Source organism: Corapipo altera, unplaced genomic scaffold (genome assembly GCF_003945725.1).
Source record: "Corapipo altera isolate COAL_440 unplaced genomic scaffold, ASM394572v1 54, whole genome shotgun sequence".
Lineage (NCBI taxonomy): Eukaryota > Metazoa > Chordata > Aves > Passeriformes > Pipridae > Corapipo > Corapipo altera.
The window spans coordinates 2,783,174-2,799,504 of NW_020884902.1; the positions used below are offsets into that span (position 1 = coordinate 2,783,174).

At 44.8% G+C, this 16,331-nt stretch overlaps 2 protein-coding genes across 2 annotated transcripts in view; both read left to right on the forward strand.

The window, feature by feature from the left end:
* Positions 1-16,331, forward strand: part of PCOLCE2 (procollagen C-endopeptidase enhancer 2) — a 58,053-nt gene that overhangs the window by 1,871 nt on the left and 39,851 nt on the right. The window contains exon 2 of the mRNA XM_027650565.1: positions 1,050-1,117. Coding sequence (XP_027506366.1) covers positions 1,050-1,117 — 68 coding nt within the window. The remainder of the gene's footprint in view (positions 1-1,049; positions 1,118-16,331) is intronic.
* On the forward strand, positions 7,152-14,878 carry PAQR9 (progestin and adipoQ receptor family member 9). The gene has a single exon (XM_027650568.1). It carries the CDS (start codon positions 7,275-7,277, stop codon positions 8,493-8,495), a length of 1,221 nt encoding a protein of 406 aa, XP_027506369.1. The 5' UTR covers positions 7,152-7,274; the 3' UTR covers positions 8,496-14,878.

The window sequence follows — 16,331 nt, forward strand, 5'->3', positions numbered from 1 at the left end:
GGCAAGATTTACTGCTTCAGAATCCAAGTCAAGCCTTTCTCTTCCCCAGTCTTTCTCAGTGTTTACTTGAGAACCATTTCACTAGCTTGCAGAGACACAGGATAAGTGACATCTGTGACCTGCTTCTGGTTGTTTGGGGTTTTTTTTATGTAGTAATGGAAACAGGTGCAGCAATGACTTGAAAGCAAACAAGCTGGGGAACTTGTACTTCCCTTACTGGGGAACTGTAAGGGCATTTAGGGCCAGGAGAAGACATTCGATGCTGCTCAGCTCTCCTGGGACTGCACTAATAAACCTGCCATGAAAGAATGACTGACACTTGTGGATAAAAACCAAACATCTAGCTGGAAAGAGGAACGTGCCCTTGGATGCTAGAGTTTTGGGGCCACTAATGTTTAGAAAATTTGTGCTCCATTTGGCCTCAATCCCTTTATTTAATCCACCTCATTAATCCTTTTTAATTATCCACCTCATTGTTTAAATCCTCTGCTTACTGCTCAGCTTCTGTGCTCTTTTGTAATTAATAAACTACACCAGATTAAGAGCATCATGATCCAGAGCATGCTGTGAAAAATGGGAAAGATACAGTTAGAGTTTCAAAGGTCATCTCTAAAGATGATTTTTCAGAATGAACTGTACTCCTGAATCTGCACTATTTATAACACATTGCAATAGTACAGTAGCACTTGTGTACAGATAGTGAATGAGAACATGTCACTGTCTTGGGCTGAAAGGGAGAGGAAGGGGAGGAAGGAGAGAGGAAAGGAAAGGAAGCAGCAAGAGGTAGAAATCCGTGGAGAAATAATGCTGGAAAGGGTAGGCTAATAATAATATTTCAAAGTAAAATGTAAACATTTTTCACTATAATGCAGTAGGTCTGGTTGCCTGCAGACCTGGGAATTGCTTATTAACTTGTTACAATGACAGATATCATTAGGCAATATACTAGGGAAAATCATGAATTATCATAAATAATTAACACTAAGCTACATTAAGTAAACCACATGCGTTACCCTTGTCTTACTGGCTGCTTTTCTCTCTACTTTCAGACAAAAGCTCTCCATTGCTCTCATCCCAGGCCAGGGCACAGCAGAACTGCTGCAATCCTTTTGCAAAGGTATGTGAGGGCAGGGGAAAGGAAGGATTTAAAGGGCTTTGGAAGTTCCCTACTCTGTAGCTAAGGAAGCATGTTTGAGGACATGGGGCAGGCAGATCAGGAGCAGGACAGAAGCGTAGCTGCTGGGTGTACAGGTTTGTGACTCTGTGTTGTGGATCACTGGAATGCGTGTGTGTTCCCCATAGCTCAGGCAGCAGTCTTCCAGCTTCTTCCCTTATTCTGTCCTCATCTCCTCCCACCCCTGAGACTGACAACCGCTAGGCAGGAATTCTCAGGATAGGTAAGTGCCCACTCCCCCATGTATCGTGTGCTGCTGGGAAGCTCTGGCTGTGCAGTGCAGAGATGAGGAGAGCATGTGTAGCTGGAGCATAAAGAGCCTGAGCTGAATGGAAATGCTTTAGCAGGAACCACTGGAATAACAAAAAAGAGCCAGAGGGTCTATCTGGGAGAGGACAGTTTGGCTCTGAGGTGCCCAGCACCCTGGACTTGCTGCCACCGCTCTGTCTGCTCTCTGTCTGCTTGGCCGAAGCCATCTCAGTGTTACTCTGTCTCTCAGTGCTGGTGCTCTACCTTCCCTCAACTGTGAGACCTGCTCCACTCCTGCTTTCCCTTCCAGGACCCCACTGCTCTCCTGGGACACATCAGGGAACCTGGTTCTTTCTCTGCCTGGGATTCCTCAAGCAGTGAGGCCAATTACACAAACCAGTCACAGGAGCAACATCTGACTTGCACTGTCTGGCTGAGAAAGGCTGGTAGATTGCAGTGCATTTTCCAGGCATTAGTGCAAGTATCAAATGAAGGCTTAATTGCAAAAGTCCTCCTGCAGCTTCTTGTCAGAGAGAATTAGCCTACATGGCTAGAATCCAGATGTGCACCTTTATCAGCTGCTTAAAAGCATGGAAGTTCAAGATGAGTGCAATGCCTGTCATTCCTTTGTCCATACTAAGAGCCCCTCCTTTCAGGTTACTAACAGTGAGTAGCAATTTGTGCTCTGCAAAACACTCCCACTCAGCACATACAAACAAAACAATTTCTTAACCATGCACTTTGTAAGTGAGGTTTCAATCCTGCAACTCTTGCAAAGGACAAGTTGTACTTTGCTCTTACTGTGAGCCACTGGAAGCTGGGACAGTGGTGGATTTTGACCATGGAAAACATGTGAAATGTGCATCTAGCAATATGCTATTCTTCATCACAGTGAAACTAATTTCACTGCAATACTTATTTTCAGATTTGCTGCTGTCCAGAAAAACACAAGTTCTACCTCTAATCTTTCGAAACCAAGAACTTTAAAGAGACAACAACCATGCCTTCAGAGAAATTTTCTTAAAATGTGAAGTATTTTTCCCAGTTTGCTGTGTTCAGTGGTTTTTTTAGATTTTTTCAGGTGGGTTTTATTGCTGGTTTTTAAAGCATAAAGAGTACAAACCTAAAGCTATTTAACTTGAAGGTAAAGAGGGCAGAAAGTAAGAAGCTTCTGGTGAATGAACATTCTTGTTCAACCATGATGGTGTTGGTTACTGTTACTCCTTTTTATCACATCTAGCTTTTCTCCCCTCCAGGTGAGGCTTCAAAATACAGGTATCACTTTCACTTTTCTTTATCTATTGAGGAATTAGGTTTATAAAGTATAATTGTCCCCAATTAGTTACTCAAGAAGGAGAAAATGATGCAAGGATTCCTGTTTATCCAGTCTTAAAAAGATAGTGGAGTAGAATCTCTAAATACAAGTTAATCTCTTCAGTATTAGATCAAAGCACTGTGTCTACTCAATTATTACAAGCTTTTATAATCACTGCAATAGAAAGTTACCCATCAAGACATTATTTTCAAGAAATTGATAAACACTTGAGAAAGGATTAAAAAAAAATCACATAGAACAAAAGGATGACTTTTGTATGTCTGTGTATCTCTTCAGTTGTTCTCCCAGAGAATCTGCAACCATGAGGTACAGGAAACAAAGTTAGATAAGGCTACAGCTTCTTGTTCTTTAACAGCTCCTCTTTTCAAATGGAGCCAAATTTTACATTCACTCTTGGTCAGTGGGATTCCATGCAAGAATCAGATTTACTAAAGAGATTTCAGTGAAGAAGGATAAATATTTTTACTCAGATGAAACTTCTTACTGAGAATGAAATCATGGAAATCTGTCTTGGCAGTGAAGATATAGAAAGAAAAAAGAGAGAGAACGGTTGTATGGTAGAGGATTATGTAAAGCAAGAGCTCTTCAGACTGTTGTTTGGCAGTGTGAGTGGGTTGAACTGGGTGGGGCTAAAGGTTTCTATTCAAAAGCATCAAATCTCCCAAATACCACCATTGCCTGTTCACATTAGGACTTCCTGGATTCCTGGAAATTAGTGTATTTACTTACTCAGAAAAGCTATGGATAACAAGAGGTCTAAGTACAACCTCTTCCCTAGTGTGCTGAATATGTTACAGTGCAAAACATGAATTTAGCTTTTTTTTTTTTTTTTTAATTTCCTAACCAAAAGGCATAATTTCACTGGGAAGTAATTTAGAATATTTTTTACGATTTTTGGTATTTCAGACAAAATGGCACCCTGTGAAAGGACTTCAACAATTAATAAAACAGCGGTATAATATAGAAACAAATTCACATTCAGTATTTTAACATATCTTTTTTTTATTTGATACTTTAGCCAGCACTGATTAAAATTATCTTTCATTACTTACCTCATTAGGCAGTGCCTTCATCAGTGTTTTAAGAGTCTTCTCAAAGGTTATTTGGAGAGAAAGCCTACAGAAAATTCTACACATGCTAGGAGAGAAACCCTGGTATATGCTGGCCATGCCCTTCTAAATATAAACTCTGGTTAGAGAAATGCAGAGGCCTCTTCATGCACTACATTACGTGGACTCTTCTCTGTGACCTCCAGATGTCCTGATTCTCCCTGGCTTACCACATAATAGTCATGTAATACTAACCTTGATGGACTACATATGAATAAGAGGCTATTTTGAGGTTGTAAGTGCTTTAAATTGTAAGGTTCCCTGCACACTGTTCCACAGCTGGCTTGGGAACAGAATACTTAACTCAATGTAAAATGTATGCAGTTGTCTTTATGAAAGCCCAATCTGTCCTCAGAGATCATTCTCCCTGTGAGGAGTCTGCCTTGGAAATAAGCAAAATACTCAGATCACTAGTGATGAGTTCCATAAATGTGGGTGCTAAAGCTACACTGCGGTCACTTGGCAGTGGTGTGAACTGTGATCTTCAGAAGCTCTGAGATCGCCCTGGCACTTTCTGCCCGGACAAGGAGACCAAGGTTATGCATGTGTGACATCAGCAGAGCACTTGGGGCAAACCAAAGCTGGATCCCCACATAGAGGCAGAGAAGAAAGAGAAAACGTATGTTTGTTGTACACAGCTTGTATTTATTGTAAGACAGTTTAACAAGTAAACCCGCCAGCGACAGAGTAAAACCCAGGAGCTGGACCAGATGATCCTTCCAACTTAGGATATTCCATGATTCTAAGAAAACTACCATGGACCTGTGCTTCTGCCAGAGGAGCTGGTGTTTTCAAGTCTCTTAAGTGATTCTCAGCTCTACAAAAAGTCCCCATCCCCTAAATATTTTAAGACATCTTAAAATATTACAGAAGACATCAGAAGTGGAGAGAAATTTCCAGACATTTATCTTCTCTGCAGCATTACTGTGTATCTCCACCAGGACTCAGACAGCCCAGTGGCCACCAGAACTGTTAGTCTTGAATGGCAAGCAAACCCCATGTGCCCTTCCCAGCCTGGGATGCCTCCCATGAAAACATAAACCCTGGGTGTCTCCCCCACGAGGCCAGGTGATACCCCAGTACTCCCTGAGGCAAAAGGGCTGAGTGCCTCCCACATCCCTGAAAGTCTGGAGGTTGCAGGAAAGCCAGAACATGTTGAACGAGCCCTGCTGCCACTGCTGGGCCAGCAGTTCCTAATCAGCAGTGGATGCTGTTGTTCTTTAGACACCATCTGTTGCAACAGCTGCTGGTGGCTTTCCAGCAGGCTCTTTAGCACAGGTCTAAAACCAAATTGCTCTCAGTCAACCACCTCTTCTTATCTAACCTTGGTGAGGGAGGCTGAAGATCATGGTCACTTTGGCCCTCTTATGTAGAGCCTGCGGTGGCACTGACCACCATAAATGAAAGTGTCACTAAGGGACTGGGAGAAGGGGTCACCAGAGCCTTACTGGGAGTGCCAGTGCGTGCTGTGGTAGGAGCAGGGCAGGGGAGGGGGAATTCTCTAGCCACCAGGTGAGCAAACAGCCCAGCATCCAGCTTATCTCTTCTTTAGGGTGGCCTCTCTAGTACAGAGCAGCCCCATGAGAAGCCTGACCTTTACCAGAGGCTGAGCAGTTTCGTTAATCCCCAAGAGCCTTTTCTCTCCCTAAATCACACACTGCAGAGCCCATGGGCAGCAGGGCCCTGCCTGTTCCTGAGGCTCACTCTAGGCAGGATCACCACAGCCTCCTATTTCCTTTGGACACGTTAAGGTACAGTAACACCCGGGCAGCGCTTTCCCCTGTATTTTTATGTTCTGATTATGTAACTGTGCTGCTTGCATAACTGCAGCGACAATAAATGTAGGATTTGTCCAAGGATCAACCCAGGGCAGCTCCTGTCAGCCCGTTCCCGGGTGTCCCTCCCAGCAGCCCCTCTTGGAACATGGAGATAAGGTGGGTGCCGTGTGTATCAGTGAGACACACAGCTCGACGAGGAGTGTCCAGTTAGTTGTCCCTGCACCAGGGACCCCCTATAGAACACAAGGACATTGGAGCCTGTTATCTGAAAAATGTCTCATGTTTTACTCCTCACGTTGGCTTTTCAGCACTGTTCAGTTGTTTATTTTCCCAGCAAGTCTCCCGTGTAATTTTTATAAAGATTACAAGCAGTATCACCAGTCTGCCCTACTTTTTGACAGTGCCATAAAATCAGTATTTTTACTTCAATGAAAAATGCATTGAAAATCACTTTCAGCAACATACCTTTACGACTTCTTTTGTGATAACTTAAAAAAAAAGGTAATTCTGATGGCCTCCTTTTTCAGAAGATTTTTCACATTGTCATGACTATCAAACAGAAGATTTTTGTAAAAATCCTTGGGCAGAATGTCCTGATTACACTGGACCTCAGTTTATACCATGTGACCAAACATGTATCTCTGAATATCACCATGTAATACATACTTTTGGAAGCCTAGAGCTATCACATGTTTAAGACCATCTGAAAAAAAAAATAAAAAGGAAACACGTTGAAGCAGCAGAGAGCAATCGGTTACTCTGGCTCCTACCTGTGCCTGCATTAGTGACTTACCTTTGCCCACCGCCTCCTATTTCCTTCGGACGTGTTAAGGTACAGTAACACCCGGGCAGCGCTTTCCGCTGTATTTTTATATTCTGATTATGTAACTGTGCTGCTTGCATAACTGCAACGACAATAAATGTAGGATTTGTGTACGGGTCAACCCAGAGCAGCTCCTGTCAGCCCGTTCCCGGGTGTCTCTCCCAGCAGCCCCGCTCGGAGATAAGGTGGGTGCCGCGTGTGTATCAGTGCAGCGCGGCCGGGAACGTTTAGCCTTGAAATAACGCTTGCATTCACTGCATGAGATAATGTCACCAGGTTTCACCGAATCACACACGACAGACAGCCACCCAGGTGCCAGCTGTCCCCTTTCTGGGGGTATTCCGCGAGCTGTCCCGCAGCCCTGCCGGGTCACCTCCCCTTCCCCGGGGCTCCCGCCGCCTGCGCGGGCGCAGCCGCGTTCGGGGCCGGGCGGGCGCCCCGGAGCCCCCTTTGTGAGCGCCCGGGCGGGCAGGAGCCGTGCCGAGCGCTGCCGGGGCCGGTGTCGCTGCCAGCTGTCCCTGTCCCTGTCCCCGTCCCCGGGAGCGGGGCCCCGAGGGTCCGGCTCGGCCGCAAGTCCCGCTGCGGGGGCTGTGCCGGGCCGGGCCCCCCCCGCTGCGGCCGCATCAATCATTAACGGAGGCTCGGGTGTCCAGCGCCTCCCTCCTCGGGAAACCCTACCCGGGGTGGCGGGGGCGTCTCTTCCCGCTCCTCGGGAGCGCTGGATGCGCCACCGGTTTCCAGTTACCGCGATGCCGGGCGGCGGGGCGGGAGGAGCCGCGGCGGTGCCGCCACTGCCCCTGCTGCAATGAGTGATGCTGCCGGGGGCGGCGGCGGGGGCGGAGAGGCGCAGAGACACCGCGGATCCTCCGCCGGCGGCTGCGGGCGCAGCGGCTCTGCCTCGCCCGGGCGGCGGGGAGGCGGCGGGCCCGGGGCCGGCCGGGGCAGCGGCAGCAGCGGCACCATGCCGGCGGGCGAGGGGGACAAGGAGGAGGCGGCGCCGCCGCCTCGCCCTGCCGCCCTGCTGCGGTGGGACGAGGTGCCCGAGGACTTCGTGGAGTGCTTCATCCTCTCGGGCTACCGGCGGCTGCACTGCTCGGCGCAGGAGTGCCTGGCCTCGGTGCTGCAGCCCACCAACGAGACCCTCAACTTCTGGACCCACTTCATCCCGCTGCTGCTCTTCCTCAGCCGCTTCGGGCGGCTGCTGCTGCTGCGGGGCGCCGGGGACGTGCCCTTCCACCACCCGGCCCTGCTGCCCCTCTGGTGCTACGCCTCGGGGGTGCTGCTCACCTTCGCCATGAGCTGCACGGCCCATCTCTTCAGCTGCCTCTCCCCGCGCCTCCGCGCCACCTTCTTCTACCTGGACTACGCCTCCATCAGCTACTACGGCTTCGCCAGCACAGTGGCCTACTCCTACTACCTGCTGCCGGGGCTGAGCCTGCTGGACGCCGGTGCCATGAGCCACTACGTGCAGCAGCGGCTGGGCTGGCAGCTGGACTGCAGCCTGCCCATCGCGGCCTACCGCGTGCTCGTGCTGCCCGTGGCCCTGGCGCTGGCCGTGGGCTGCACGGCCGCCTGCTGCCGCAGCCGTGCCGCCTGCTGCGCCTACCCCTTCGCCGTGCGCACCTTCGTGTTCGCCATGCCGCTCAGCATGGCCTGCCCCATCATGCTGGAGAGCCTCCTCTTCGACCTCCGCACCCGCAACCCCACGCTCTTCGTCTACTTCTACCGGCGCTACTTCTGGCTGCTGGTGGCCGCCTTCTTCAACGTCAGCAAGATCCCCGAGCGGATCCAGCCGGGGCTCTTTGATATCGTGGGGCACAGCCACCAACTCTTCCACATCTTCACTTTCCTCAGCATCTATGACCAGGTGCACTACGTGGAGGACGGGCTGGCTGAGTTCCTCAAGGCGCCCCTGGCTGCCCCCACCTACCTGGGCACCGTGGGGTACATGCTGCTCCTGACAGTCTGCCTTGCCGTGGTCGTCAGGAGATTCCTCAACGTCGCAGACCTCTGCAAGCAGGACTAGCCCGGCCAGCAACCCTCAAGACAGTGACCACCATACCAGTGACCCTTGGGCTGGAGACCCTTGGGCTGATGACCTTCCGACCAGTGATCCTCAGACCAGTCCCACCATGTCCTGAAGAAGCTGTGAAACCTGGGGGAAACACACTTGTGGAAGAGCCAGGTCCCTTTCATGGAGGGTTGCTGGAGAAAATGACCATGGCAGAACTGCTCGTGCTCTTTAAACTACTAGGTTACCAGGGGAAGCAAGCAAATGCTTACTGGTATGTTGCTGCTTAGAGTATAAGCTGAAATAATTTAGCTCTGCTACTAGGAAGAATGCATGAATGGTGAATGCCACTTACTAATTTCATAACAATTAGGTTTGAACTAGCTCTGTATATACATATATATTTATATATCTAGCTATATACTTATTAGCTACATATATGTGTATATATATGTATACACTCAGAGACATTTGTGCAATGATTACTCATAGACTTTTGATCAACTCCTGTGTGAAATTTCCTAGCAGATTATGCACTGACATTTATCTTCCTCTGTGATGCTGTAACAGGCCTTTGCAGCCACATACTGAATTTTAAATGCAAACAAATCGATAGCTATCTATAGTTTCTAAGGTCTTGCAGCCTTTTCAGCCAGGGAACAATAGATTTAACAGAGAGAGGAAAAACAGCTGTGAATTATTACAGAATTACCAGTTGATGGAGAGACTTTAATTAGACAGGCAGTAGTGGTTGGTGTAACCACTCGGATACTAAAATAAAATAGAAGGATATGTAAAATAACTGAACCAGAAAGGGGTCAATGGAATGGGGGCAGGGGAAGAAGAAGGACACTGCGTAATGGCATGGCTCTTCCCTCAACACGTCAGGAACATCTGTTGTGTTAAGGGGGTTGCTAAGGGGCCCCTTTATCTTCCCTGGTAAATCACCCCCAAATCAGCCCTTCAGAGTCAAAGTCAGATGCCAGACTTTCTATAAACCCCTGCCAAGCTCGGTGGGAGTTCTGTGAACGTAAAGAGAGTAACTGATGCATGAGATCTCATTCTGGATCTTTTAGAGAACTACATGGAACTAGTTTTCTTTTGCTCTTAAATTAGAGCACTGTCAGATTTACCATCCTAAAATTAGTTGCGGAATAAAGTACTGCTGAATCTGAGTTCGGGATTTAAAATCTGGCTCCAGAAGTACTGGATACTGGCACTTTCTCATCATTCCCCACCTTTTCCTATTTTGACTCATTGTGGCTGCAGCTGGGTGTGTTGAAGTTCTCTTTCAGAATCTTTGGGGGAGTTCAAAGACAAGAATTAAGAGATATTTTCCAAAGCAGTATCTTTTCAGAGCAACACAGATATTATTCTTGTCACACAACAAAGAGCTAACTATAGTTTGAACTTACCTCTGTACACAGAGACATTTTTGTAAGCTGTATACAGATTCTAAGCAGATGGGGTTTGATTTTGTCTGACAGAACAAGTTATGCAATAATATTACACAAGGGGGTTGCATATCGAACTTCAGGTGAGAAACTACTTGTATATGCCATTGTCAGAAGAAAGGTGGTACTGCCTTATGAAATGCTGGTGTCAGACTGCACAACAGTGTAGTGGCTCTTTTACTCAGCCCCTATTGTAGAAATATATTTCTGCTTGGGTCTTTCCCATATTCATGGACATGGCATCTGAACCCCAAGAAAATGTTTTGAGTCCAATTCCATAGTCTTCAGTAAGACAAAGCCCCCTTTGTTTATAATGGGAATATAGGAAGAGCTATATCTGGGGATTATGAGGCCAAATCCTCAATATGAGTCAGAATCACCACAGAAACCAATAATTTATATGTCCTGTACCAATGTCAGCTTTGTGAAAAATTTTCTTTGAAAGTGCATAAGCTAACAGAAAGTTACACTCAATTTTATCTCAACCCATTTTAAGTACAGTGGTTTGAATATTTTAGATTCTCAGTGAATGATTAAAATGGCCCAACAAAAAATGTACTCTTTGCCAGCCACAATTCTGCTAGTACATAATTTCTGATAGGGTCACATGTGGTCTCTTAAAGAGATTGGCTACAATTTTCTGAAACAGCAGTTCCCAAACTGTGGCCCCTTGAGTTATTGCTGATGGGCCATAAAAAACAGCATGGCCCCATGTGGCTGGCTGTGTTTGGTTATTATTTGCCAACCTCCATTAAAAGAAAACGAAAACTACATGAAGTATTTTTATTTTTACATATTTCCATTAACTTTTGTTACTCATAAATGGAGCATTGCTTTATTCAACCAACAAAGCAGAAAATGATCTGCACCACTGGGAGAGGAGGCTGGTTCACAACAGTTATTCTTTTAAATGTGCTTTGTATTGTGAAAACCCTGAAAACTCACAATAGAAAGCCAGTGGATCAAGACCTGCAACGATATCATCCTATGAATTTCCACAACTGCAAAAAGAGGCCAAAAATCTTTGAGGTGGGCTGTATTCAAATTAAAATAATAGTGGCATAGTAGTTAGAGCCCAATGACTCATTCAAGTTTCAAAACTAATTATGTAGAAAGGGTTTGCCTGGGAGATGCCACTAGCATGTCCAACCAGCAATTAAAAACTAAGAAATAAATCAAAAAGGCCAGGGACAGCAAATCTCAGCACTAGAAGACAGCTCAGAAACAAGCAACAGTAAAAGCCAAATGTAAGAGACCAGGCTTTTAAAGCATACTGTATAATGAATTATATTTGTGCTTGTCAGTCACAATGTAGAGGATATCTCAAGAGGCAATGTCAAAAATGGCTGTTGCTAACTTGTAAAAATACATTTGATATTTGCAGTTAGGGCATGCAGGGTCATCTATATATATCTCAAAGACAGATAACAGTGTAAAGTTTGGATTGCAACCAGCTGCAATTTTACTGGAATCTTACTGCTCTTACAAGAGTGCCTGTGAGCCCCAGTCACGCTGGAGATTTGGTACCTGGCTCTGATACTAAGAATATTGCTTCATTTAGAAGTTTCTGTTGGCAAATCGTTGGGGTGCAGGTATAGGCCTGAGCACCTCATGGAATTATTTGTACACTCTGGTTGCAAGCACTGCACTCTGAGCCACTGTAAGCAGGCTGCATGAATCCCAAGGGAATGGCCACAGGGAGATGTGATTAGAGTTTAAGAATTCTAATTAATGTTTTTTTGTTTGTCTGTTTGTTCAGAAAAGTGTGGCTACAAATTAAAAAAGTACAGTAAGCATGGAGAATATCTAGGGAAATGCTACCAAGTGTCTGTGTTTATCCAGTGAAGGACATGTGGGGAGATAATTGTTCCATTTGCTGTGTCCAATAGCCAGTCTTCATAAATATGGACAGAACAAAACTGAGTTAAAAGAAGTTAAAAGTGGAACAAGATATCTATAATTATAGTGCTTGAATTTGCTCACGTAGAAGTGAGTCAGCATTTGTGTGACTTATAAGGGTGCAGGATGACTTCTTGGTGTGAAAGCACACATGACTGAACATGTGTAAGCATGTCCAGAGTTTACACAAGAGGTCTAACCTGCAGACTAGATGCATAAGGACATCCTAGAAAACAAACTTTTTTGCATAAGTACCTGTCATAAGGTTTTTATTGCCTGGGTACCTGCCATAAGGTGTACACTGTGGACTCATGCTTAAAACCAAAAAGGCTTTTTGGGCCTTTTGTGGTAGAATTTGTGTGGGGATGGGAGCCCAGGTGAACACTGGAGCGCAGTGGAATAGCCGGGACATGCCTACGTGTCTTTCTGCCTTGGGCCAGCACTGAGCTCCAGACTGACAGGCCTGTGCCTTTGGGAACTGACTGTTGATGGGGACAGTTCCCAGAGTGGTGGTGGCACAGACACCCCTCCTTGCAGTCAGCATGTGCCTAGAACTGCAGTCTACACTGGCATATATTCAGGAAGCCCAGTTTCTGGGCGCTTCCAAGTAGCCTGTGAGCTTTAGGCTCATGTTTGTGTAGGATTGATACACCTGATCTGTAATAATTATCTGGTGTTCTGTGGTGATACATGATTTCTTCTTCTGCAGCATATTCATTTGAAGGTCAGTATCCAGGGTATCTGTGAAGCTCTGAGCAGCTTTGTTAGCAAAACTGGAATGTGCAGTCTGGAAACACAGGGAAGGGTTTCATCTGCATGCTGCACTTGTAGAAATTTAGCAGTTAAAAGTAGAAACATGTTGGGTTTTTTTGCTAAAATGATAGTTCTGCTTAGTTGTCCAAATGTTGTGCTTATTATTTATTTGCTGAATCCAGCTACTTTGTCAGGTTTTTGTCAACAGTGTACCTGCAGAAAATGACAGTATGAAAGTTTTACTTCATGTTTAAGTAAACTCTGAGGCAGCACATGCATAAAGCATTATTGCACTAAGCTCAGTTGATTACCATCCACATGCCTTACAGAAGCAAGTCATACCTGTAGTAATTGCCCAGATTAAACTGTTTTTCATTGCCTATGACAGTCAAAATGACCAAGTGGCCAGTAAGAAGCTGAGGAGTCAGGCACTCCCGGGGGCTTGTCCCTGCTTTGCCACTGTCTGTTCTGTAATCTAGGGCAAGTTGTTTAAACTGTGTTCATTTTGAATGAATTTAATTCGTGTCAAACACTGGAATTGTACCAGGGTTGAATTTGACCCTCTGTGTCTCAGTTTCCACATCTGTAAGATGGGGAGAATATACCTTACCTACCTCGCAGGGTTGCTCTGAAGACTAGCTAATGTTTGTAAAGCACTTAAAAATGCAAAGACCCTCCTAGGTGCTAAGAAGAAATATTACTGAACTCCGGCAGAGAGAATGTTATTTTTTTCCTCATCTCACAGGGAGAGGAACATGAACGTTTCTAGACCATGAACTCCTGGGACAAACCCTTGTCATTGCCATGCTCCTAGGAAGTTCATGTCCTGTGTCCTTTGGAGCTGATGGCAAAATTTCCACTGGCTTCAAGTAGGGGGCAATCAAGACCTAAGCAGTCTCAAATAGGCTGACTAAATGCTTAAGGGTCAGGAGTAAAGAGAAAAGATACATGACTTACGTGTTTTTCTCTTCAGAAATTCTCACTGGTTACTCATACCGAGGGCATTGGAACACTGGCAGGAGGCCTCGTCATTCATTTAGCCATGGATTGTATTCCAGTTACCATGAAATAATGGAGCAAGATTTTCCATCAATGTCTGTAAGCAATTTTATAGAGTTCTCTAATTTGAGTCTCTCCTGATTATGTCTCAGTTGCCACTGGGAATTTCAAACTACATCAAGCTACTTCTTATCAGGGTAAAAAGACCTTAAATAAATGAAGCTTTTAAGTAAACATGTGTAATCAGTTGGGAACGTAAAATTATATTGATCAAACAACTTTCTCTTTTTCCCTCCTGTTCCCCAAAACCAACAACTTGGAGCCAATCCTGTTATTGAGTGAAAACTGAACTTGGATCTTCTGACCCCATACGTGTACTCTTCCTTTGCCAAGGAGCCCTGAATAATAATCCTGCTAACCCACTCTGCCCATCTCCTGCAAGGGCTGATATAAACAGCACCACTGAGTAGAGGACCATGTTTTTAAGAGCTTTTCTAACTGGCAGCAGTAGCAGAGGGAAAAAAAAGGCATCAAAGGGTTTGAGTGGTTCATTAAGTCAAAGCCTCTACCATCAGAAATTCTCCCTATCCAAGTATATTCCTAGCTTCTGTGTGACACACGTAAGTCAGGGCTACACAACCAACATCCAAATTACAGCTGAGACTTCACTCTCTTCTCCTCAGATGAGATGCAAGATTCGAGGCAGCGTCATATGCACTGAAAGACACTGGCCTCCATTCAAGACACTTGGTGTCTTGGAGCTGGGTGTGGAATAAACTGAAATCATTTTCACATCTTGCTTAGACAGATGCTGCTTCATTCCACTGAATTCAGTAATAAATTATTGACCAAGACAAAGGAAGCAGGCTTTTACTTAAAGTTGCCTGTAAGGAAACACCACCAGCAGACTTCTGCTTTCAGGGCAATTGCTTCCTGGGCCATGCTCAGAACATGGAGGATTCTGAAGTAGGGCTTCGCTATTTCATGGGAATGCCTTAGGATTTGTGGTTGTAGCTGGGGGTTCATAGTATGGAGAAACAGCTTATAGCAAGTCAATTCTGTCTGCTAGAGGTTCAAGCACGCTTCAGTAGGAGGTAACACGTTTAAGGGTCTGTGCATGCAGTGAACAAAAAGTGTGAATTTTGTGTGGTTCTGTTGGGAGGGTTTGAAAATTTACTCTTTGTACACTTTTGGATGCTGACTACTGTCTATGTAATGACTATGCATTTTTAGCAAAAAAAAAAGGTGTGAGCTATAAATAAAGTTAATTCTGAGTACATTTTTGCAGAAATGCATTTATAAAGTTTTTTGTCATTTCTTAGTACAACTTACTGGGACACCTGTGGGATCAGAAATGTGATGAATGTAGTTATCTTCAAACACAGGTGTTGTTGGCATGAGTACAGGAACTACCAGTTCTTGTACAGTGGTGTTGGGATCTCTGAAAACACTATAACAGCAAAAGTATTGTTGCCATTTTGTTGTCTTTTATATTTTAAAACAATAAAATAGCATGATTGCCTTTTTAGTTCTCCAATATCTATGCTAAGTAATTAATGACAGACATCCCTGTTATATTAAGATTAATGATATGTATAAGGAGATCAGTGTTCAGCCTACAGAGCTCACTGAAAAATCATGAAATTGGTAGCAACAACGTCAAGAATCATAGCAAAATACTGACTGCAAAATGAAGAGTTCTATTTGGCATCAAATAAAGTTTCCCATTTGACAGAGTAGGAACGTTTCATGTGGCAAAATACTGTTTTCAGTCCAAGACAGGCACCAAAAAGCACTCAATGAACTGCAATTACATAAAGTATCTGCTTTAAGCCTTTTCTGTCAAAATTCAGCAGGACAGGATGTATCCCAACATAATTGCAGGCACCCCCTGATACTGTTAAAAGACTGAACGCAATGGAAAACTATAGGATCTTCTAGTTGAGGTCTGTAGAATTCCTTCAAAAGTTTTAAAATTCTTGAGACTCTTATTTGCAGACTTTGTACATCCTATTTGAAATTACTTCAAGTATTTGATGATCCCAGCAAAAACATTCATTGCCCCCTCACAACCAGATGCTTCAAGAGACTACATCCTACAAATAAACAAATGTTTCACAAGACTGCATCCTGCTGTTAAGATTTAAGACCTTTCAAAGGGTTATCAGTAGGCTCTGGATCTGGCTGCTGAATGTGAACATGCTGGAGGAAAACCTCGCAAAACTGACAGAGCCAGTGAAGATGGCAAAATACTGAGCAGAATAGTAGGCAACAAAAGTGACAGCTGCTGGGACAGGTAATTTAGTGAGGTCAGTACCTCAGCTGAAGTGGCTCCATAGTTACTCATCATGATAACCTACTGGAAATCTGAAGGCAATCTATATTTTGTTACAGTGACATCACTTCTCTGACAAATGGCCCTAAAAGTCAGGACAGTGTATTTGTGGAGGAACAAAGGAACATCTGACACACAACAATAACCTTCAGATTTTATCTCATCATAGGATAATGTATGGTTAGTAGGATTTGTGAGTAGAGATGAAACTCATTAAAAATTAAAAAGCTGGTAAAAATGTAGAGCAAATCAGTATTAATGCTAAGGCTAAATCTTGGTTTTAGTGATGAGAGTCTCTGGGCAGACACTACAGATGCACTACAGAAAGCCCTCTATTACAAGGCAGATTTCTTATCAAGAGTGGCAATACCTTTCTGTTAGTGGGGAGCTGGAAATACTTCTTTTGCCAAG

Bases quoted from the DNA above. Each gene is read 5' to 3' on its own strand.
- PAQR9 (XM_027650568.1), top strand. From the start codon at position 7,275: ATGAGTGATGCTGCCGGGGGCGGCGGCGGGGGCGGAGAGGCGCAGAGA.